This window comes from Montipora capricornis, chromosome 9 (assembly GCF_036669925.1).
Source record: "Montipora capricornis isolate CH-2021 chromosome 9, ASM3666992v2, whole genome shotgun sequence".
NCBI classification, from domain to species: Eukaryota; Metazoa; Cnidaria; class Anthozoa; order Scleractinia; family Acroporidae; genus Montipora; species Montipora capricornis.
In genome coordinates this window covers 31,034,773-31,059,772 of record NC_090891.1, presented here as the reverse complement: position 1 = coordinate 31,059,772, position 25,000 = coordinate 31,034,773, and the positions used below count along the sequence as shown (strand labels likewise).

Sequence of the window (25,000 nt, the reverse complement as noted above, 5' to 3'; positions counted from 1 at the left end):
GCACTTTTTCAGGTACATGGATTGTCTACTGCTGTTTAATCAATTTTCATTCAAATGGCCCATTTCTGAGCTGACTTAATACGTACATGTACATACTTAATTGACCACTCCCCATAGGGGCTTTTCATGGCCTTTGAAACACAATCACGACAAAACAGAACATTCAACAACAATTGTTAAGAACCCCAACTGTCCGGGAGCAAACCAGTTTGCTGGCTATTTACAAGTACAGCTGAGAAGTTGAACCAGGGACTACCAGGAACAAATTCAACCAGTGGTGAAAACTGAACCATGGACTACCAGGAACAAATTCAACCAGTGGTGAAAACGTGTCTTGAACCTGGGATCCCTGGATCTCAAGGCAAGTGCCCTAACCACTTGGCCACATTGCCTCCCAAAGCGAGTCTAGGCAAAGTTCTAATAATATTATATGAAAAATGTAATTCTTATTTTCTCTATCATACATTAACGAAAAACAAAATAGAGCTGCATCTTAACTGGATGAAGTGAAAGTTGAGATAGTAAAGATCTATTTGGTTTGTGTAGGCGAAGGAGGTGTTCGAAAAAATTTGTCCTGGTGAGGAATTCCTTCAGAGGGTTCCCAACCCTGAGGACATAATATTGGATGATTTCCTGCAAGATGGCAATCAGAGTGCTGCAGAGCCTGAAGGTGGAGCACCAGCTGTTGAGACTGAGCCAGGTATTAGTGATGAAGAGAATAAGGCATTGGAGACAAGACTAGAGGATAAAGAGGTTGTTGCAGATGGCAGCATACAGCCTGACAAAGAATGGGAGGATCAGCCATCAAGTGAAGAACAACAGAATCGTGAAACTGTTACTGATGATGCCAAGCAGCAACATGTTGAGGAGGAGAGTAAAGACTTACCATGAAGAAATGGTCAAGCAGCTCAAAATTATTTAGTTTTAAAATAATATCAACTGTTGCAAGGAAATATCATTATGGAGTAATGTATCCAAACGTTTTAGTCATTGTTCCTTTATGAGCCAAATCAAGCACAATCTAGTTAAAGGGAAGTTTCTTGTGATCAGACTTGCTATTTAAACAGTAATTAAGCTGGCGGCAAAATTAGAGAATGCTATAATGATTCTATAATATTGGTTGTAATATTATTGAAGGTGAACTTTTATTACATGTAGGTTTTTTTGAGGGAAATGTTGTGAACGCTTGATGATAGTAGTCAACAGATCAGCATGTTGTTTTGATCTAGCATCATGGGATTTTATAGGAAAGCCACAACGATTAATGTCGAAAAAATTCCAAAACTCATAGCAAATTTAAAAAAAACCTCAAATTTCATCAGGAATGTGAATAATCAAGAGAAAGTGATTTCTTGGTCATGTTGTCCAAATGATTGAAGTTGGAGAGATTCAAATGAAATATCTAAATGGTATTGTTATTTGCTCTGGGTTTGGGATCCTTTTGATAAATTTAGTACCTTCACAGAGCAGGGACATTTCAGCAATAAGCCTCATAGATATTCACATTTTGCACCAACAATGACTGAAGATGAAGAATTGTTACAGTTCTTATGATACGTCTGTCAAAGCAAAGTGACAAACAAAGAAGGTTATCTGTCAGTATCTTGTAATCATTTGACAAGGACAACGCTCTTGATACCCTTGCAATGCACTACAATAATATTGATGTCAAAATTGTTGAGACACTCCTATCCTTTAGGGTATATTTCAAGTACGACAAGAAAATGTCCTTCACCCCTGGGGCAATGTTCTGTTATTTTCTTTTGCCTACGAGCCTTGAGAACAGCAGCAGTACAACATTGATTGTTGGGGAGGGGAAGGGGTATCCTGGAAAATGAACTTTTTGGCCTATTTTTCTTTGAAAACAATTTAAGTGTCATTGCCAGTGTGCTCTGTTGGCAAAGTGTCTCAACTAATTTTGTTGCTGATTGTGGTGTGTAGCAGTGTGCCATTGAAAGAATACACGTCATGCATCAACCATCGAGATTTTTAGATGCGTAATAAGCAAGTACATTATTATTATTATTATTACACACGGCATGCATCAACCACAACTTTAACCTCATTTTCCACACTGTTATTTTAAAATCAAAAAGAGTAAAACCACTTATTTTGCCAAAAATAACAAGTATACAAAAAAAAAAGAGAGTGAACCAGTACAATAATATTAAAAGAGAAAAAGCTTCTTTCGAAAAGTAAAGACAAACAAGCTGAGTAATTGACAAAAATTATATGGGTTGAATCGCAAAAGATGCAGGGATGGCAAGCAAGTGATTTAATAGTAAAAATAAAAAAGTAATACTAAAGGATTTTTAAAGATCCTACTAAGGAATATTAGTTTATTAGAAGAAAAGGGAAAATTCCCAATATCAAACCATCGTTTAGCCTGCGAACGCAGACGTATTTCTGGCGGTTATTCGGGGGGGGGGGGGATCTTCGTTCGCAGGCGAGCCATCGTTTGGTACAGTGTTAGAAATAGTTTTAGTCGTTGTTTACTTGTTTGCTCCTTAAAATTAGTAACTTTCTGAAAGATTTTTGAATAAAAAAGTCTATTCAACATTATTAACTCGAGTGGTAATTGGAGACAAGAAAAAATTGGCTCCTTTCAAAATCACTTCGGGATTGGCTAACAGTGATACAAAGAAGGGAGTAAGGGCTTTTTAGCGTTGATGATTGCAGAACTAAATTTTTGTATGGCCTGGTTTTTTTTTTTTTTTTGCGAAACGAAAAAATATTCCGCGTGTCACGGTTTTTAGCATAATTTCATACTTGGGACAAACGGCAAAATTGAGAGTTGTCGATCGCGAAAGCTGTAGGATCTTTAGAACCTTTGGAAGTGAAGAAATTTGTAAATTTGAGTCATCAGTATTTCGGAACTAAAAAGCGATAATTGGCGGATATCAATTTTTGAAAAAGAGTTAATGTTCTCATTGCTGTTCTCATGTTTCATTAGGTTCCCGATCTTTACCCAACGGGAAGTTCACACTCAGGCAAAAACTCCTTATGTGGATGTTCTACGTCTCTAGTTTAAACAACAGATGACAACGAAACAGTTGAAAAAAACCTACTGTTATGTAACCAATTTGTTTATCCGTTCCTCCTAATATGGTAAAAGTGGGGGTGCGCCCAATGTCGTCATATATTCTGTCCAGTTATATGTTCTATCAGCCTATTACAGTATTGAAAGTGAAAGAAGAAAATTTTTACCGGCGTCATCGTCGACTTGTAAAAGCCGTTTTAGTCTTGAGCGGCTTGTTGTTCAAGATGAGTCAACCTCGAAGGCAGCACTCCACAATCGTGCATTTTGTTGGTGGTGGTCTGGGAGGTTCTGTCGGTGCGTTCGTAACGTGTCCGCTTGAAGTTATTCAGACAAGACTACAATCGTCGGCCTTTCACTGTCAGAGAAATACTAAGATTAATACGGTCAAGACGCATGTTGTTAAGAATATTTCAACAACTGCGCCATCTGCGAATTTTAGTACAGCCAGTGTTAGCGATTCAAAGCTAAACGTCGCAGCGAATCGTTTTCGGGGAATCATTTCGTATGGAAGATACATGGTCCAACAGGAAGGGTTCTTGTCGCTATACAAGGGTCTTGGACCAACTTTGCTTGGTGTCACTCCATCAAGAGCTATTTATTTTTCATTTTACGCAAAAACAAAGGACTTGTTAAACAAATCTGGCAAACTGAGTCCCGATTCCTGTCCGGTTCACATGATTTCAGCCGCGTTTGCTTCCTTTGTCAACCACACAGTTACCAATCCTCTGTGGTTCGTGAAGACACGACTTCAGCTTGATAACAGAAAAGCGAGACAAGTCAGTGCTTCTCAAATCGTCAGGGACGCTTACAGAACTGAGGGAATCCGAGCTTTTTATCGGGGACTTTCTGCGTCATATGTTGGCATCTCGGAAACGGTTGTTCACTTCACGATCTATGAAAAAGTGAAAGTGAAATTAATGAACTTTCAACGCAAGACAAGTCAAAACTTTTCAGTGTTAGAGTGCATGCTTGCTGCCGGCATATCAAAGTCCATTGCTGCAAGCCTTTGCTATCCTCATGAAGTAGCTCGGACTCGGCTTCGCCAACAAGAGAGTGAGTTTCTCGGAAAGAACAAATACACATCGTTTTATCAAACTCTGAAAACTGTTGTGAAAGAAGAAGGCTGGAACGGCCTCTATGGAGGCTTGGGGACACATTTACTTCGCCAAGTTCCGAACACAGCAATTATGTTCTTTACTTACGAATGTGTAGTTTACTTGTTGGACTCAGGAAATGTGTAAAAAAAATATTCACATCAAAGAGGGATGATGCAATGCGAATAATAATGCATGCGCACAGTTTGTAGAAAACTAGCGATAATTGAGAGCAAGTTTGGTTGTTCTTCTGGGACGGTACTTAAAGTTAACAACCACCTAGTAAATTGATTTTAGTAGTACGACTGATGTCTGTTATCACAAAAAAAATTGTTTTTCACCACGGAATCTTCTTTAGTTCTGTTGGTGTGACATCACGCGATTTTTACCGATTTGAGTGATGTAAATACATCTTGTATACAAACATCTTCATCCGTACCATTTAATTTATCAATAAGATTGTTTTAGGTGAATTCAGATATCGCTTATACAATACTTTGGTGATCAGAATTTTAGTATTTACTTACCAAGATAACGTGTCACATATTTTCCTGATAATATATTTACGGTGCTTTTATAATGAATAACATATACAAGCCAAATGTTGCATGACTAATCACCACTCAAAAAGCTCATTTTAAAACGTGATTTTTGTGGTCACGTTTTTCTATATGCCTTTGTCTCTATTGTGCCATGCATACATCAAGACTTGTGAAATGGTCGATATTTCAAAGTTCAGTGCTTTACTGGTTCATGTAGTTTGGGTGTCATACCTCAGAGAGTCAGAAGTGAATATTTCTATTGTTATTCTTGTCTTCTTACAATGAAAGCATTGGTTTCTGACTGATTACGTTTGAATAACATTGGAGTATGACATCAGTGTGACACTATAAATGAATAGTGACGTATGATTTGGATACTGCTCATCTGACCAGAAATGGATGTAGGAGACTTTTGATAATTTGCCAGAATTTTTTTTCTTTATCAAAAGTCTTAGAAGAAATGTTGCATTCTTCTATTTGCAGCGATAAAGGATATCTTAAGAAAAGAATAAGTCAGTGGATCTTGTCATTAAAAAAAAAAAAATTATAGACAGGAATATGTTGCAAAGTTTAGTCCAGAAACATAAGCAGGGAACACAAGCTTTCAATTTCATCCCAGAATTATTATCAAGTAAGAAAATTAATGTGAGGTTGTTTACAGAATTTAGTGTGGGGTCAATTTCCATATATTTTCCACTGGTGAGATTTTAGAGTTTAATTTTTAATACTGGAACCAGTCACAGCAGTGGGGCCCATTTCATGCTTGCAAGGCATTCCCTGTTTATTTCATCCTCTTTGGTCTTTTCAAGGGGAAGATGACTTGTTTGAAAGAAAAATGAGAGAGGAAAATATAAAATATATTGCAGGTTCCATTGTTGAACAGGGATGTAAAGTATGAGCTTCCTGAAATCTACTGCACGTCAAATGTGTGAAATAACATTTATCAAATTTTGATAATATTATTCTATCACTTGATAAAGGATTTGTGATGGAATTGAAAGCTTGTGTCCTCAGTCCTGACCACTGTAACGTTTTTTTATGTCTAACTTTCATAAAGGATATGTATTGATAAAGCTATTAGGCTCAGTGTTGTTTGGAACAAACCACTTATAAAGCAACAGCAGTTTGTGGTTTTGGTTTGAATTGGAGGTGTGTATATTCAGAAAACAAAAATACTGTAGTTCAGTACAGATGGAACACTCTAAAGTCTGATTTATTTTAGGGATGCTTTTGAGTAGAAACAAGGTGATTTAATAACATTGAAAACACTGTCCAAAAGTGGCAGCCAGAAGTGAACTTGGTAAATATTCACGAAATCTTGTAATAAAATTTGCTTGAATAAAAAGTTGGACTTCGACTGTGCATTGTAGCATATGCATGCAACCTTTTACAAAACCTCTTTTGAAAATAATTTTGAGGAAGTTGCAAATTTGAGGCAGGTGTCTCAAAAATGAAGACCCCAAGACCCTATGACCGTAAGACCCCGAAAACTCGGAAACGAAAAAAGTACCCCAAAACCCTCAATTTGGCTATAACCCTGGGCCTAAAAACCAACTTAAGGCCTAGGGTTAGCCAAATTGAGGATTTTGGGGTACTTTCTCTATTCATTTTAGAGTTTTCAGCATCTTAGGGGTCTTGGGGTCTTCGTTTTCAAGACACCCAATTTGAGTCAGCGTAAACTGTTGAATAAAAGGGAAAAGACACTAGGGCAGTTATTTTTTTAAGCAATCGTTTAGGGGGAAAATGCAACTTGTCCTACTGTGCTTATGAATGGATGATTAAACAACTCGTTATTAACTAGAGACAATATTTTTAAACATCTGTTGCATTTCTTAAAATTAAAGTGAATTGTAACAACAAAACTGCAATGTAACATGGAAAGCTCAGGCTTAGAACGGGAAAGAGCTAATTATGAAGTTTTGCAGCTGAATTTACAAAAAGAGGAGCCAACTTCACGATGGTTGTTTTTTCATTCTTGTACCGTAATACCAGTAATACTCATCATGAAAACTTGTCCAAGAAGACTCTGAGCTTAAGACTTTCTATGGATCCTCTTTATGACAACTATTGGCAATAGCTAAACCATTTTACAGTTGTAGCGAAGTTCACGTCATGTGAAGTTCCATCTCCTGGGGAGGTAGGAGGTCATGTGATACTTTTGCCATCCAGTTCATCCCATCATATAATAGTCTTAACAGAGCAGAAGTATGTGGTGGGGGCTCCAATTCCGTTCCACAGAGAATGCCATTTGTGGAGCCTGTCTACGTTATGCCTACAGGACATCTTGGCTCTCACAGAAACAACTGACTGTGCTATTTGACCACCAGCCATTGATTCCTATAATGAGTTTTTCCACTTGCCAATAGTCTATTTCAGCGGTGCTGGAGATGATATTCTAGTTGCTGAACAATAGCTGACATCTCCCCTGCTGCCAGGAGGCCGGTGTTGTCTTTTAATCGCCTTTTACGATTATTTTAAATCCAGGAACCACACAGATTAAGTTACCTGACCTAATAATGGAAACAAGGCTGCCAATGACCCTGCCAAGTTGATACAAATATTTGTGCTTTGTGTTAATGAAGACTAATTATAATTAAAAAACATGAGATCTGTATCAATACAAGGTCACCCTAGCCTCGCAGTCATTCATAACAGTCAATCATAACGGTCACAAGTGTCAAAGAGACTCGATCAGGACCCAAGTATTGTTCATTGACAGTTGAGTTTCATGCAGTCAGTGTTTTTGAATGTAATTGATCTGTGATTTTGTTGTGACGAGAGCAGCGAGGGATTTCTAAAACCTGGAAAAAATTATTTTGTGTGTGCAAACAACTGCAAATTTGCCATTTTACAGCCTATCAGATCAAACCCATAACATGAAAATATGGCACATGTTGCAATTGAATGTAATGGGATGCTTCACTCAGCTTATTTGTCATGAATTGACTCTTAAGACCAATCTGTACTGCAAATATTGTGCGGTCCTGCGGCAGGTACAAAACAAAGGTCAGAGAGTATCCTAAACATAAGTCATAAATGCTAACGTTAGACCTAATTAGGCCTAATTTTAAGGTTATCTTTATGAATGTTTAGGATACTTTCTGTATTGGTAAAACAATGACCTGTGACTTGTGTTTTGTACCTGCCGGCGGTCCTGTAAGTGGAATCATTGATTCAAAACACTCAAGACCTTCTACCAGAATCATACATGTCCAATACACCGACATAATGAGATTGTAATGAGATTCCTGGTACGTCACAATAGACATCACAAAGTGTCACAAAGTGTCCCGCACTTTATGTCTCGCAAAACTGTTACTACTTTTTTAAGGATTAAGGTTGGGGGACACTCTGTGATGTCTATTGTGAAGTGCTATGAATCTCATTATGTCGGTGTATTGGACAACCCTCACCAGAATAACAAAATTATGAGAAATTATGCAAAGATATGGCATCATTTTGAAACAAGAATCGCCTACATCACTACCATCATCATGCAGGAGTATGCATGTTTATCACCAGTAATAATAAATATGTAATAATAATGATAATATCGACCATCATATATACACCCATTTAAATGATGAATATAACCAAATTAAAATTTTCTGAACTGACATCTATGATTCCCATTAACAACTATCGAAACCTTGCTGTGACAACTCAGACTGATTATAATTCACTCACGGTTGATTTTTTTACACTCCTAGATCTTCCCATTTCTCCCATGGAGTTTATTCCCTCCACTCCTCCCATCCTCTCTTAGAGATCAAGGAAAGGACGAGTAGGATTGGGTATGAAAAAAATATATTCCCATACTACCTCGCGAGCCGTCGCCAAGATGGCGGATTCCGAGGACGAAGATAGGTCCCTAAATCTTACAGGGTTTTTATTCGGGAATATCAACGAGAAAGGAGAACTTGAAGACACAGAGATCTTGGATGAGGTAAGATGCAATTTTTATCAGAGCGGTTGACTTTTTTAAACTGAAAGACTGTGTTCGGGATGTGGATGTGTTGTAAAATATTATTATGTGCTGCTTTATACTGGCAACAGCTGTCATTTGTTTAACCCACTGCAGAACCAAATGAGCCGCCAAATATATACGGACACCTAACATTTATAGGGCCAAACCAGCCACTAAATATGCAGACACCTCAGTCCCAACTTTAATAAGCACATTTTACTATGTTCTTCTACCTTCTGCCGAACTATAGCTAATCGAGGTACCAGAAAATGTTGGGCTTGACTTTCTCTTTTCAATGCTAAGTCTAATGACCCAATAACTAGAATATTAGTAGCTCTGTATTTTGTACTGTTCAAGTGTTGCTCTGCAGTATTGATCCAATTAACCTGTCCTATTAATTTGGGAAATAATTTTCAGCGTCTTTTCCTTGTTTAGGAAAATCTACATGTATGTCGTATTTTTGGTTGACTTTTTAATGCAGCTTTTTGGAAATCTGTCTCTGTAGGAATCTCGGAGACACCTGTCACAGTTGAGTTCTCTGTCTGGTTTGGGTAGTCTTGTTCAAGATATTGCAGAAGAGGGAAATTCACAGAATCAAGATGCGGCATTTGAAGCTAATAACAGTAAGCTAAACATACAAGTGGCCTTACTTAAAACCTGACCATTTAACCCATTGACTTGTGAACCACCCCTGTTGACCAGTAAAATCATCTGGTGTTAGACAAAGTAAAATCTATTAGTGTCACTCTCTGAAGTCAATGGGTTAAAACCGAAGGATAAACCCATCCCTTAATTTTATGCCAGCATTAAAATCAATGCTTTCTCTTTGAATACAAGCAATGAAAGAAACACCAAGATAAGGTACATGTAACTCGCATTTCATGTCAGGATGTGATCCAGATGATTTGGATTGAGATGATCAAGACTATTTAACAGCTCTGTGCTTAGTTACTGGGGCTTTGAATAAAAACAAGACTGGATTTGACCTTGAGTTGATACAAACCTCATTGCTCTTCTTCGGTTTGTATGTAAATCATGTTGTTGTAGTGCTGGCAAGTTTCTATTTACATGAAAAAAGCAGTGAGGTTTGTATTAAAGCAGGGTCATCTCCAGCCTCGCTTTTATTTAATGGCCTGGTACTGTAACTGAGCACGAAACTGTAAAATGTTCTATTTATACCAATGATAAGAAGTTTTATTACAGTTATATGTGACCTCTCATGGGAAAACGTACACTAACGCTTTCCTGTTGAAGGGGTAATTCCAACACTTTTCCAACGGGGTTAATAATAAATTATACGTTTCACGCTTCGGTCACTGGGAGTTTGACTACGAGCGAACAGAAAATATTGATGACTTTGTTTCAGTTAACATAATAATTATTTTTATGATTTGGGATAGAAGCAGCAAAGAAATCCGCTAATTCATCTCTGTTAAGTAGAAAATAAACGTGGTGTTTCATTGCTGCGAACAGATCATTTGCACCGCTAGAAAATGACATGTCGCATTATGTTTATTTGTCTCGTCAAACACAACTGTATCAATCAACAGAAAGTGACTCCAACAGTATTAATTGTAGCTGCATGTATAATTGTAAAGACAAACAGTTAGTTACTTGTTTAATGTTTTCCAATGACGATCGAATGTATGAATCATTGTTTACTCTCACCACCTAGAACGGCTTGCGTGAACTTTCCCAACTGGTTTTTCCAAAAAAAATAATGTTTTCAACAGCTCGGCACATAATTTTTCGACAGCTTTTCTCAACACCTCCAACAGGTTTTCCAACACTTCCAATGGGGACCCAACCAGTAGCCAACGCTTTGCCAACACTTTTCCAACGCTTTGCCAACGCTTTAAGCCGTTCAACAGAAAAGTGCTAGTGTACGTTTTCCCATGAGAGGTCACATATTTTGCTTTTCGAATAATGTGGAATACACAATTTCTGAATTGACCTAAACCTCTTTTTCAGTTCAAGTCTCGGTACGAAGTTTTCTCATGACAACCAGTTTTCATACAAGAGAAAACAAGAACTAATTATTAACCCATTGACTCCCGGGGTTCCCCATTGACAAGTAAAATGGTCTGGCGTTAGACAGAGTAAAATACTTAGTGTGGCCACTTCAGTCTGGTTTGGGTGTCAAAGGGTTAACTTGTGTGATTTCTTTATTTTTCCAGATTTATTTGCTCATAATTTCTGTATGTTATTTCAGGTTGGATTCTTAAAGATTCCAGTGCCACTGATTACAGTGATATTACTGAACTAGCTGATGAAGAAGAGGAGAGGCACTACAAACATGCTGTTTCTATATTTGCTCAAAAAGAGAGAGCCAGTTTTGCTGGTAAGCTTACATGTATGTAAATATATTCTATTATTGTGGTTGTCATCCTTATCATTGTCATCTTCATTACGTGTTTAAAAAAAAAAATGAAAATACACAGGGTTCTGAATAGAACTCGTAACCCATAACACCTGTCACAAGTATCACTAGTGAGTGTTAATTTGGCTGTGAAAGCGCCTCAATCAGGAAATCAGTTAGTCAATCAATATTGCAAATAAAAGAAAGACTTTTGAAGTGAATGACAGAACCATCACTGTATTTGAAGGGCTTCATTCGCAATGAAACATATAGCCACCATATTTTAGCCCAGGCCTCTCCCAGATGTCGTGTTCCAAAGGTGGCCGCAAACACTGCAAAGTGAAATGTGTGAAAAAAGTTGACTAATACCCCCAAATGAAGGGAAATGACTGTATTTCTAAGCCTCTTGATAAAAAAAAAATTCCGGGAGAGCATGCCCTCAGACCCCACAAGTAGCTTGGCCACAACAACGGCTGTTCGAGATTCTTTTGAAAACCCTGATACAATTCCTGTGTTGACTTAAAGGGACACTGTCATGCGATGACATGCGCAATATGTGACCCAGAGATTTTAGCAGGCTTTCAATTTTTTTGCTTTTTAGACTTAATACAGCTTCCGAAAAACAGTAAAATGCATATTTGTCTATTAAAGATGATTTCAAGTCCAAGAAATAAAAGCAAACCCAAATATCATGCCATGAATTCAGTGAATTCCTTGAACTGTGACCGGAAACACTGTCTTGTGATATAACCAAACATTATTATCAAGGTTAACATGCCATTTAAAAGCTGAAAGAGATTCATAGATTGTGAAAATCTCTATTAATTTGTGTGCATTTTCTAGTCTATCGTTACACCTTACATTATGTATAATATGAGGAGGTGCTCTGTTTGTGATCCACCTTTGTTTGCGGATATCCTTCAAATGAGACCTGAATACTGTTTTTCAATTAGCTATCAACTTCATGAATAATATTATCATTGATAAGATTTATTGAGCCTGGGAAAGTGACATAATTTTTACTAGCAATTAACTTATTGTATAAGATGAAGGAGAACAAATTCGTCTTATCTTGTTTGTTGAAATCTGTCGCACGCGTATCGTTGAATACCATTTCCGTTTGCATTTTGGCCACCATGTTGGGATATCTATCTATGTATCGCAAGCACTTCACTTCAATCTCATTCAAACCCAAATGAAGATGAGTAGCTCTATTAATATTGAGAGCTTATATTATATTTCCAATTGGACATTTCTCTGTGATGCTTTACTATAAGTATCCTTTGACTTGGAACAAATAACCATACAAAGAGTTGACAAAAAGTGGCTGTTTCTGTAGAATTCCTAATTGGTGCTCAAAATATTATAGTAGAACACACTTAACTCATGAGTGATTAGTTCTAGTCTTATGTTAAAGATGATGATTATGACAATGATACTGAGCGAGTGGACAAAGGCCAAGGCAGCATTTTGTTACCCACTGTTGCTCCTGCTGCATCTACTCTGTCAAAACAAGAGCAAGATAGACTGGCTATGCCACCACCAGCAACCCCCCAAGTGTCTTCATCCCCTTTAGGGGATTGCACCAGGGATTCTGTCGATGCTAGCAAACCTGTCTTATCTACTCCACTGGCTGGTACAGTGGGTTCAGGTGACTGATGGGCTTCATGCAAAATGACATTGTTCTTGTTGTAGTGATTTTCTAAAAATCAATTTTTCTAAAGGGTGTGGCCAAATTCAGAGCAATACACTGTTGTATTATGTATACATACAGTACCATGTCTTTCATGACATATTTTTTGCTTTCATGTGTTTTCAAGACAGGTTTAGTAGGTGGTACACTGTACATCTATTAGTTATAACAGTAAAATATACGTACAGTGTACCTGTGTGCTCTCCTACTCAATTCATTTACAAAGAGATATCAGAATCATCTTGCTGATGGATTTCTTGGTCCTACCATGGGTTTCCCAAGGTCACAACCCGATTTTGCAATGTGATAAGAGAGTTTAATAGTTTAAAAATTAATTTAAGTTGAAAAACTGAATGCCTTTTTCTTGCAATAACTTTCCCTACCTCAAATATGTTGTTCACTTCTGTTTTGTGTAGACGTAGTGAAATCATTGGGTTATGAATCGACACAAAACAGAAGTGAACAACATATAATAGTTATGCATTGCAAAATTGCTTTGTGAGCTTTGGGTGCCTGTGGTCCTACATGTAAGTAATACAGGAAGCACCTTGTCTCTCTCTTCCACCTAAATAGAAAATATAGAAGCTGTACCTTGCAGTACAAGGTATTTGGGCCTTCCAAGTCAATCCTGATTAGTTTTGTAACATTTGTCACCCAACAAATTTGAGTGGAGATTGGTTACTGTATTTAAATGAACTCAATGCAATATAACCTCTTGTTCATCTTTAATTTTTACAATGAAAAGCCACAACAATGCCCAGTTGCACTTTTAAATTAACCTTTAACCACCTTCCAATAATTGGAAATTGGAAAGGCTGTAACTAACTTTTTTTTTGGGTGTTTTTTTTTACTTTTGCTTAAAAGAAGCTTAATTTTTGCATGTGATTTAAAAAAGGTAGAGGACACAAGTGTTTATTATTTCCTTTGGCTTATTTGCTCTTGGTACCCTAGAAATACCTTATGCAAAAAGCTCTGTTTCTCGAGTTGGCATCTTTTCCTGGCAGCCGTTACTCACTAATTCGATTACTGCAAGGAAATTGAGTGCATTGAAGCGTTACAAAAGCAAAAAATGATAGTGGTCTTCAGCTGACTCTGCATTGTTTGATTTTTGTTTCAGACCTGCTTAGCAAGGAGGGCAGGCTTACTACTCATGATGGCAGAACAGTCACAGACCTGTTTCCAGAGTTTCGTCCTGGACAGGTTTTGAGATTTTCACGTCTATTTGGACCTGCAAAAGCCTCATCCATGCCACAACAGTGGCGCAATGCTAAGAAAAGGAAGAAGAAAAAGAAGAAGCAAGGAGAGGATGAAAAGACTATTATAGAGCGACCAAAGACTCCTCCGAGTCCAAGACCTGAGGACTGTATGTCAGATGACGAGGTGAACCAAGTGATCTGCTTTAATTTTAACTGAAACTGGTGATTTTGAATGAGCTTTCATTTCATGGTGGAAGACAGTTTGAAAAGGACAAAACTGGTTTAAATGATAAAGTACAGTGGTGCGTATATGTAACTGTTTTATTGAGGAAAGCAGTGACTACATTAACCCATTCACCCCTACACCGGCCTTAACCGGCCATACTTAGTATTTTACTCTGTCTAAATGTCAGACGATTCTACTCGTCAATGGGGAACCCCCAGGAGTCAATGGGTTAAGTAAACAACATACTGCAAAAAGGGACTCACACAAATGTTGTAGTAAATATTTAGCAGGGCAATTAGTGGTTCTTAGATTTTAGTGGATGGGTAGACCTATTTTTCATGTAGTTTACCCTCTCTCCTTACTCATCTTGCACTGTAACTAGTTTGATGTATCAGGATTACCGATAATTGTTTGAATTTGTTACACTACTTGTGGACTGACAGCCACTGACAGTGGTAGCCCAAGGACTTCCAGGGCAACCGCTTTTACTCTGCTTTGTGAAGTTAAACCATTAAAAACTTGAAGCATTTAAATGTTGCATGTATAAAGCTTGGAAAAAAATAATGTGTATGTGCAAGTCCCAAGTGTTCAAGTTGTAATTTTTAAGAAATGATCCATTTAAATTTTTATGCCAGGACAAACTGATGGCTCCCTGGGAGCCATCAATTGATGAACTCAGGGATATCAGTGGTGACTTGACTGCTGCTGGAGGTTCAAGACGGCGGACCATAAGGAAATTTGTGAATGGAGACACGGACCAGCAGCGCTGTGGTATGAGATGCTTGGAGTAGATGAAGATGGAACAAAACTTAGACTATGGCTTTAAACTAAAAGAGGTCAGACCAAAGCCATTGGCATTTGTAACTGGTTAATTGTGTACTTTTAATTTGCATGTAGTTGTGCAGGGAGTGGCAGTGAGACTTGACAGATTTTACTCTTTCTTACACCAGACAAGTTTACTAGTCAACTGGGGGCAACCTACAATAGGGTGCAGGAAGTGAGGAGTCAATGTGGTAACCAGTCAAAAGCTATGTCCTTTCCATTAACCCATTGACTCTTGGGAGTGACACTTAAGGATGTTCGCGCCCAGTGCTACTGCACATTTTTTGTCGCGCATGTCACACACACGCAAACGTCCTTAACGGATTTAAAGGGACAGTTTCATGGTTTTGCGCATGTCCAAGCTTTATCGCTAGCAAGTTGTAAATTTTACGGTTTTTTACTGAACCAGATGATGTTAATTAAACACAGAGAGTATCAAATACATCCAAATGAGCACTAAGGCCCAAATTTGGATGGAAGACACGTGTCAGGTTTACAACAGAAAATTGTCGAATTTAGTTTTTGTACGGGTCGAAGTTTTATTCTGTATGACCGCATCGAGTTGTCATAACGTACGAGTAATCCGTACTTGCATGCAGGTAGTTCATAACACAAAGGAAATGATTATCAAAAGTAATTCCTGTAATATGAGTAATCAATTACTAAAAACAAAAATGGGGATTGTTAACCGTTTCGACCGGGATCAGGTGCGGTTTGTGTCTGTGAATTGTTGTCAATAACAATGGAATTAAAATGGGCTGACAGTGACAGTGTTACGCACCAGTGCACAGGAGACCCGTGAAACCCTCCCTTTAATCTGTTGAATGCCAGGTGGTTTTACTCCTCTACTACAATCCTTAGAAATATGGGGGACTTTCAATAATAATGAATTATTATTGATTGTACAAACAACACAATGCTGGACAGCTACCAGTCATCACACAGTACAAATGTATGTACGATGATTTACATCCCTTGGGAATATACTGGAATGCTTCCATAGATCTTGTCTATCGAACTCAGTACATCATGTTTAATTTGCAACCTTTGTTTCTGTTGTCTTTTTTATGCAGAATGCAAGCTAAGAGTGCAAGAGAGAGGTTGCTTCGAGGAAGTGCAAATTCGCCCAGATTCTCTTTCCTCACTGTTGAGTGTTTTGAAATGGTTTCATCAGATCAACTGGGAAGGACGACATAATTTTGGTCACTTGAAGACGTAAAGCCTGCTCCTTCAAGCACAAGCAAGAGCAGGATGGATACCCTGCAAACGACACGTACAGCTCATGCATATGCAATTGCAACAGGAACAGCTCGCTGCAACAACTGGGTACATACAGTAAAATTTAATAACACGGGTGCAGGGATAATGGGGTGGGATGGCAGGGGATGGCGCATGTGGTGAAGAGCACTCGGCCTCCCACCAATGTGGCCCGGGTTCGCTTCCCAGACTCGGGCCTGCATATGTGGGTTGAGTGTATTGGTTCTCTTCTCTGCACTCGGCCGTACCGAGAGTTTTCTTCTCTGGTACTCCTGAGAAACCAAAATTGATTTGATTTGCGCGAACCTTTGGCTAATATTCAATTTACAGTGTCCCAGATTAGTGCCTCTACAGCGCTAGAAGATTTAGACACTTAAATAAAGTTTCCTTTTACTTTCCTCGTTTGATTACAATTTCATAACATCACACATATGTACTTAATGGATCACGCCCCATAGGGGCTTTTCAAGGCCAATGAAACACCAGCATGACAGAACAGGAACATTCAACAAGAACTGTTACATATAAGAATCCCAACTGGCCAGAGGCAAACCAGATGGCTATTTACAAGTGCAGCTGATAAGTTGAACTCGGGTTACCAGGGTCAAATTCAACAAGTGGTCAGAACGTGTCTTGAACCTGTGATCCCTGGATCTCCAAGCAAGTGCCCAATAACCACTGAGCCACCCTGCCTCCTGTTTGTACCAAAAGTACCATTATTTTCCATACATAAAACACTATCATGTTAAGATGAAACTGAGCGGGATACATTACAAAGTACTGTACAAAGACGTCCAAAGTGGGAAGCTTAGGCAGAAAACAGTTGACCAGAGAGCTTCATCAAATGTGATAATTTCATTGTGACGAATGTAATGTAGTAATTAAATTAGTTTATTGTCATATTAATTTGCACTTTGTGCAGTTAACACAAGTCAAGAACAAGTGTGTCAAATGGCTTGAGTTTCTTGTCTTCCAGTGTAAGAATTGTAAACCATAAGCCCCATCTCCCAACAGTCACTTGTGTGTTGAGGTTTATAAAGAATCATATGCAGTGTTTGGTGAAGCCTCCAAGATTGTTCATTATATTCTGGGAAAGCGCTTGTGAATGTAGGGTAACAGAGGCGCCACATTGGTGATATCACTCACTTGCCACCAATGTGTCATGGGTTTGCTTCCAAGGACTTAAACCTTCATTTTTGTTGGTTTGAGTTATGTGCTCAGGGAGGGTTTCCGCTGCACACTCAGGTTTTTCCTTCTCATCACAAAGACACATCTTTCGCCTTATCTGTTTTTAAAACCCTTGACTGGTCACCCAGGTGTGATGAGGATGCCAATTCTCTCTCACATATTTCAATGAAATAGCACGCAGTACGAGTACATTTTTCTCAGCTTAGGAGACTTTGAATCTGTCTTATATACCACCAAATTCCTCATGACTACCCAACAAAGAAATGTATGGTACCAGTTCGGAAAATGAACGTTTTGATCTTGTGAATGCAAAGAGGTTAATCTGTCATTTGATTTGATGTTTACAGTCCCGTCCTTTTGGGAGAGCTCTTGTGCTCAAGTAAATTTGATTGATATGTTAATAACAGTGATAATCTTTTTAGTTATCACTAGTTACTAATGTTCTGAAGAAGAGCAATTTATTTTTTTTTATCCCCAGTACATTGGCATAAGTTCCCCACAAATTCATGTGAGGCACTATTTACATTTAGCACTCTGGAAATGGCATAGTCCATTTACTTTTATCTCTTTTATTATGTTAGACTTGTCCACTTCACATTCCACTTTGAATCAACCATAATAGATTGAATTTTATTGACCAATCAGGTATTTTCAGAGTTAGTGCGTAAAAATGTTTAACAGTACTATAAATTTTTAAGTATAAATTTTTTAAATTTCATCCCAGGGGTGCGGCATCCAGAGACTGGAACCTTCTTAAAGAACACTACGGCAGCGATTAAGCAAACACGCACGAATACTTGAATCAGATAAGCAAGCCTGGTGTGTCCGGGTGAGGAGAAAGACCAACCACGACTCTTCAACAACATGGTAACTCTATATTTCCTGTGGAAAAATGTCGACTCTTGTCTATGGCGACTGGGAAGACAAGATTATTTGGGACGCAGAGGCAAGAATAAAAATACATTTATTTTTTTAAAGGGTATACATTGCAACCTCAATTTAACCCACTGACCTAGACAGAGTAAAAATTAGTTTGAAGTCTAAGCTCCTAGGAGTCAGTCAATGGGATTAAGAACTTTTCTGAACAATGTGTTGGGTTTTTTTTTTTTGAAGAAACAAGTTCTGGATCTTCAGTAATTTATATAGAAAAGAACGAAAATTTGGTTTCATCAAAAACGTTGATTTTTTTAAGGTTGTCTAATATGCAAACGAGCACGCCATGCAAAGCCATGGCGAAGTTTGGAAGCTTTTCAACAAATTTGACCGGGTTTTTGTTGTTACTTATAACCCCAGTCAACTTCAAATGCATCATCTATGGTCAACACTGGATCTGGGAAGACGAACTACTGCTGGAACACTATACTGGGTGTATTGATCTCACAGAATATCCTTATCCCATACAATTTCTTTGTCTTTCCATTCTCTGCAAAATTCCAGAAAAATTGTTTGTCTTGAAGTTCATGCTTTTATTTTAAGTCGTACAAAATGTAATTTGGCCACATCCTCCCGACAAAAAAAAAACATTATAACTTGCTTTCATTTAGTTTACTAACTTTGCCAAGAATATAAACACATGAAACTACATTTTGTCTCTTGCTGACATTCAGAGTAGTTTACAGTAATGTTCTGCTAGGACTCCATTGCAAATTGGATGTTTCCAGAACATGACCATCAATCGCCCTCACCCACAATCATGCAGCTTTAGCCGAAATGATGAGAATATTATTTTTGCGTCATATCCAGAAGAACCTCAGGTCCAGTTATAAAAGGCAGTGCCGTTCCACTGCTTACCGCCCAAAAAGGTATGCTAAACAGTAATCTTGTCCTCCAACTTACATTCAAGATTTGATTGTAACCCCACTACTCCATCGTCAAGAACTTTCTGGTCAGCAGATTCTGCATCCCGTCTGCTTCAGGTGAACTTGCTAAATTATCTATTTTTTTAATCATATGTGTTATGTGTCCCAAATTATACAGGACATTATTAACTTAAAGCAATTATTAAAACTTATTCGCAAAGAAAAGGAATAACAGGCCCACAACAATAGCCATCCCAAAGTAACCAAGGCGGTGGTTGTATATTTATATCACATCCCATATAATTCAGCCAAACACCAAAGTTAATAGCAAACCACATACATGTACAACTATTTGTACAAACTTTTCAAGCTTTTTCACTAGTCCCCAAGTGTAAAAAGATCTAGAGTCAGCTTTTTTTTGAAGCCTCATGAGTGAAGAACTTTTGATGTTTTACAGAAAAAATCTAATCTTGTTATAGGAAACCAAGGAGACAAAACTCCAAACAATCCTGTTTGTAGAAGGAATAACTCTAATAGAGGAATGAAGAAGACAGAGAAAAGAAGACACAAGAACACGCCAACGACAACTGCTCAATTTAGACTACAAATGACAAGTACATACAACAGCAAAAGTAATTAGTAGGTTTCTCTGCTGTGACCCACCTAAGTGCCATTGCCTTCAAACTTTCTGCATGTATTCTCTATGACTAAATCAATGACCATGTCTTTCTTATATGTGTGAGCCCCCCTACACCATTCCTAGACCATCCAACAAACTTTAGGTAAAGCTTACTCTGTATATACGCAAGAAGGCCGTATTGCAGAAACAATTTACCACCATGTTTGCATTCCAGATAAAACACGAAAATATGGCGATTTTAACCAGTATGTTGGGCTTCTTTTGGCAATCCTCTAATTATAAAGTCGGAATAGTGTAGCTGATATTTTTTATGGAGTTAAATTATTTTTCCGGGGGGGGGGGTGGGGGGAAAAAAGTGTTTAATTTTAGTACTTAGAATTATGTACAGCGGTCCTTATACTTACTAGATTCTGCAATCAATCCATTGCCACTAGTTAAACCAAATGGGTGCTTTCAGATCACATAGTCCGTCTGCTATTTTTGTCTCTTTTACTTTCTAGCTTCCTGAAACCTCATTGGAACACAACAGTGGAGGCTCACTCTTGTACAGGGTCAGCTGCGTTTAAATCTGAAGAGTTTTTTTTCCTAAGTTTTGGACCTTTGGGTGGTCATAATTTACAATCAGATCATTTGATTTCAAATAATAATTTTGTTTTCTCGTCTCATCAGCATTCATTACCTGCAAATAGACAGCTTCCAAGGCCGTACTTTCCCCTTACAGTGTCACTTTATCATAGATCTGCGTACTTTGCTCATCGGGTTCCTCTCCAACGTGTTTAGCCATGGTGTACTGGCCTACGCCTGTCAGACATGCAGTATCTGGGCTGTTGAAGCACATCAAGAAGAATCGAAGGTATGTTTTTTGTTTACAATAACAACATAATGGGAATCAATGGGCGTTTTCCAGTTACCTTAAGCAATTCCAGAAATTCCGGTGGGGATGTAATTGGAACACACGTTGTTTTTGGTTCGTTCCACTGTAAAATTTCCGGGATAAACGGAACTTCCTGAAAAAGGTAGTCCTGTTTTTCCGTTCACCCGTTGGTGAACTTTCCGATTGAAATGTGTGTTCCATTTACTAACTTTTGAAAGTGTTACCATCCTCTTCCAGGCTATTCACGGCCACATTTGTTAAATTTTGGCGGTCTGCGTACAATCGCAATCACATATGGCGTCTGAAACGACGCGGCGTTAAATGGAACACACATTTTCTCAGACAGGCCGATGTAAAATTCGTCGGTCGAAATTTCCGTAAAGACTATTTTTTGTAAATGGATAACAACCAATGTCAACAAGGCCTTGTGATTTGAACTCCTGTGCCAATCATGGTCCAAATGAAGCCTGTTCTACAATATTAGCGTCAGTGATGCTTTTTGAGAACAAGGCCCTCAAGAACTGACAAAGCAGTGTCCATTGGCCAAGAACATGCACTAAAACAAAGTGTATTATTTGCAGTGATGCAAAGTCACATTCGGCATCAGTGCTTGTGTTTACATACTCTTTCTTTACGTTGCTTTTGTCTTACTTCTGTAGGAAAGTACCAAGTCATTACAAAATCTATCAGATCGGCATTTCTTTTAGTTATCGGCTACTTTTGCTTTGAACAATTCTTGGCTCTTAAGCTTGTTTTGTGTCAAAAACCTGGAACTAACAATACAAATGTCACATAATTGTGTGCAAAGGGTCTTGTAACTGTTTTACATATATTTCCATCTCACTTCAACTTCGAAATGAGAAATTGGCTGCCTACTAAAGCTCGGCTGCCCCTCATGGGTAGTCTATTCATCCAGTTAACTACTTCCATTTTAGGTGGACGCGTCTTCGATTGAGCCTATTCCGGAAGAAGAATACGAGGAGTGATGAGTAAAACGGTATGTTTGGCGCGCTTCGAAGCAGCAAGGACAACAAACATATGTTAAAAATAGCATTTTAGTAGGATTTTGAGCCAATTTTTATCGTGAAGCCACCGCGGTAAACAACGAATACGATTTCTAGCTATCTAATCGCTTATAGTCCACGCATTCTTATTCCGGAATACCGTCCATCGAACGCACCCTTAGTGTATACTCTCTATATTTTAATTGGTGCGTTTTTTATTTCAGGCAAGAGGTACAATAAATGATTGTTGTTGTCTCTAAAAAAAACAATACACTGATTTAACATCTGTGAGTTTAAAAGCTGTATCACAATTCATTCCAAGACCATAAAGAGAGGACTCATTATTTTGAAGGTTCCCAATCCAAGGGCCTTGTCTATATCCTCTAAATGCATTGTAAATTATAATAGAAACATGCAAGAAAAATGCAGCTCCCCCCAATTTTATTTCCAGGAGCGAGAGAAAGAACGTCGGAGCGTCAGGTGGGGTGGTGAAATGTTCTTTATATGTCAATTATTATGCTGACTCCAGCTGATTTGATACTTAAAGGCATGCGGACACAGTGTAGCTTGGTGTTGTTTGACTATGTGTGGCTGGAGATGAATATCCCCCACATTATCATTGGCCGGTGCAGTAATGAACTTACTAAAAGTTTAGAAAAATTATAAGAGGGTATAAGGGGGCGTGATCGTGGTCTTCTTTTTCCGTGTATTTGTATCAACACAAGAACAAGGAAAATTGGGTGGGAGGGGGGTATTGTGGCGCAGTGAAGCAACACGGTCTTTATTGAACACAACTGTACATTTTTTGTGAGGTTTATCACTGATTTTGAAGACGTGTTAAAAGATCTAAAATGCATTAATACCGAACAGCGCACCTGAAGAATTGCATTTTTAGGACTTTTACAGGTAGAGTCGAATTTTCAATCGAGTGGCGAAAGTAATTCGCGAATGTGTTTTTTGCATTCCTTCATTCATTGATTGGTTCAAAGTTTTCGCGCCACTTTTTCAAGCAATCTGAAGTGAGAACGCAAAACCAATCGTTGCTCGCCGCCTGCACGCGTTGTCCCCTACGCTTTGTGTCGGCTACGTGTAATTAACACATCCGAGTTTTGATTGGTTCTGGTTTACGACCCTCGATTGCACTCTCTCCTCGCCTAAGATGGTGGTTTTCGGAATGGTTTGTCGAGTTAATTTACCCCCGGTTATTGCTTCTAGAAACCTGGAAAGGATGAGAGTCTGCCAATGGTCGACTATGGAGAGGGCTAATTCCTGTCCACCCAAACGGAACGCCACCATTCTTAGGACAGCTGGCGGCTTGAGAGTCACTACAGGTTAATATTTGTTTTTAAAATTTTTTCGACCTCGGGATATTACGGTTTTTAGTTTTCTTGATCGGTTCACCATCAATCTCGTTTATCCGCTGCATATAATTGGTTGGTTTCTCGAAGCCTGGTTAACGCTAACCGTTTGTAAGAGATATCCAAAACTGTAAGTGGCCATTTTATTTAAACGCTGGATAGCGCTTAACCGTAGAATGTCTGAAAATTTAATTATAATTATAACCATTCATTTCGCGCCTTGTTGGATTCGAGAATTGCGCCTCGCCTTGCTTTGTAGTAGCATTTTTCCTTTCCCGTGTATCTTACTTTAGCGTCTGATTTTTTAAAATTTGTTTATTTTTGGTTAGGGCTCTAAGAGAACAACTTATTTCGAGCTCGCCCATTTATCAACATGCGTTCCCAGTAGACAGAGTTCCCCCGTCCTTTTATTAGAAATTCGTCTGGGTGAGTAATTGTACGCCAGAGGCAAAAAATAATGCGTTCTTCTTCTCAGGGGCCTGGGCGTGTTTGAAAATTAGGCAAGTTTGTCTCATTGTTAAATTTTTTACTAAAGTTACACTTAAAAAAACACGTAAAGAGGAAAGTATTTTTTAAACCAAAAAGAAAGGCAATGTTGTTGTTTTTCTGTTTTCAACTATTTTGAGTTTAAGAGAACCTTTTTCTTTCGGCGGTAGGTACTCTTACGTTCGTGATGTCAAAACAATTTTCAATTCAACCGTCGGACCAGGAGGTTCCAAAGTTTCAAGAAGTTCCCGGCCAACTCCAAGAAGGCCAATATCAATCGCCAGAGACTTTCTGCGAGGGTTTTGTAGGGGTAGTTCTAGTTGAGTCTGCTGTTTGTGGAATGGGAGGTGATGGAAGGAGAAAAAAGCATGTTTCATGCAAAAGAAAATGGGTTCGTTTGGTCCTGTATCAAACGTCTTTTCGGGCCTTTTACCCTTGTTACCCTCACATAAGGTGTATTTAAAAAAAAATCAGTTTTTCAATGAAAATGCGAACGTTAACCGAAAATTAAAATCCCCTTATAGCAACGATTTATTTTCGGGCAATGTGCCCTCATACCAGGCGAAACCTTCCCCATGCCACGGATAACAAAACCACGTAGTCAATAGAAGCACTAACCCCGATTAACGAAGAGAACTTTTTCTTTTCTCTTTTTCGCCCCAAGCCGAAAGCAAATGGAAATGAGCTTTTGACTTGCTTTCACATCAGGTGATCATGGCCCCTTGAGGTGCTTTTTTGAATTTATTCCTCAGATTTTTTATCTACCGTCTGTTTTGGAAAAGTCCAGAGACCTCCCGGAGGACTCAAGATGGATGACAATCAGAAAGCTTTCCTATGCACTCTGAAAGCCGTATCAGAAAGCGAGACTCAACCTTTGCCGCTGATTTTAAGAGAACAGGTCGGTTATAAGCCCTGGCATCAATATGTTGGTGCTTAGGAGGCAAATAGGACGTCCTATAGGCAAAAATAATCTACATACCGAAGAGCGCCAAAAAACCTAAACAAACACAAAAACGAAAGCTAAAGGCTTACACATGGTCGTCGTTAGCAACGCAAGCAAATCCAAGCCACAGGCACAAGCAAAGCAACAACATGGAATAAAACATTAATGTCTAAATAATTTTCAAAAGGCAAATAATTATTTATCTTATCTCATACAATAGTGGTAAAAATGTCCCAGGAAAACAGTTAAAAGGAAGAGGAAAAACCGCAGCCTCTTGACGCTTGAAAGCGAGAGAAGTCGTCATTCCGCACATGTCTTATCTGAACAATTTAAGCCAATTGTGGCTTTTAATAGACACCTACAAAAATTCAGGTGGGCTCCAACCGGAATTCGAACCCATGGCCTGTGCGATGCTGGCACATTGCCGTATCCACTGGATGCTATAATAGGAAGGCGATCACAGAGTTGGGAGCATGTCAATTTTTTGTTTGGCTCATGCCAGACAATAGACC

General features: G+C 38.5%; 2 protein-coding genes and 1 pseudogene across 2 annotated transcripts in view; all 3 read left to right on the top strand.

Moving 5' to 3' along the window:
* Window positions 1-1,296, top strand: part of LOC138014949 (rab proteins geranylgeranyltransferase component A 1-like) — an 8,787-nt gene extending 7,491 nt beyond the window's left edge. Inside the window, exons 6-7 of the mRNA XM_068861845.1 lie at window positions 1-12; window positions 547-1,296. The exon at window positions 1-12 is cut by the window's left edge and continues 140 nt beyond it. Of these exons, the coding sequence (XP_068717946.1) occupies window positions 1-12; window positions 547-891 (357 nt within the window). The 3' untranslated portion in view covers window positions 892-1,296. The remainder of the gene's footprint in view (window positions 13-546) is intronic.
* Window positions 1,297-3,107: 1,811 nt separating this feature from the next.
* LOC138014954 (solute carrier family 25 member 36 pseudogene) lies at window positions 3,108-6,021 on the top strand (annotated as a pseudogene).
* A 2,486-nt stretch (window positions 6,022-8,507) lies between these two features.
* LOC138017522 (transcription initiation factor TFIID subunit 1-like) lies at window positions 8,508-21,683 on the top strand. Its single transcript, XM_068864586.1, has 11 exons — window positions 8,508-8,622; window positions 9,149-9,266; window positions 10,856-10,984; window positions 12,420-12,653; window positions 13,813-14,075; window positions 14,753-14,888; window positions 16,013-16,154; window positions 19,228-19,300; window positions 20,324-20,374; window positions 20,545-20,676; window positions 21,633-21,683. Exons 1-11 carry the CDS (start codon window positions 8,518-8,520, stop codon window positions 21,681-21,683), a joined length of 1,434 nt encoding a protein of 477 aa, XP_068720687.1. The 5' UTR covers window positions 8,508-8,517.
* Window positions 21,684-25,000: the final 3,317 nt, after the last annotated feature.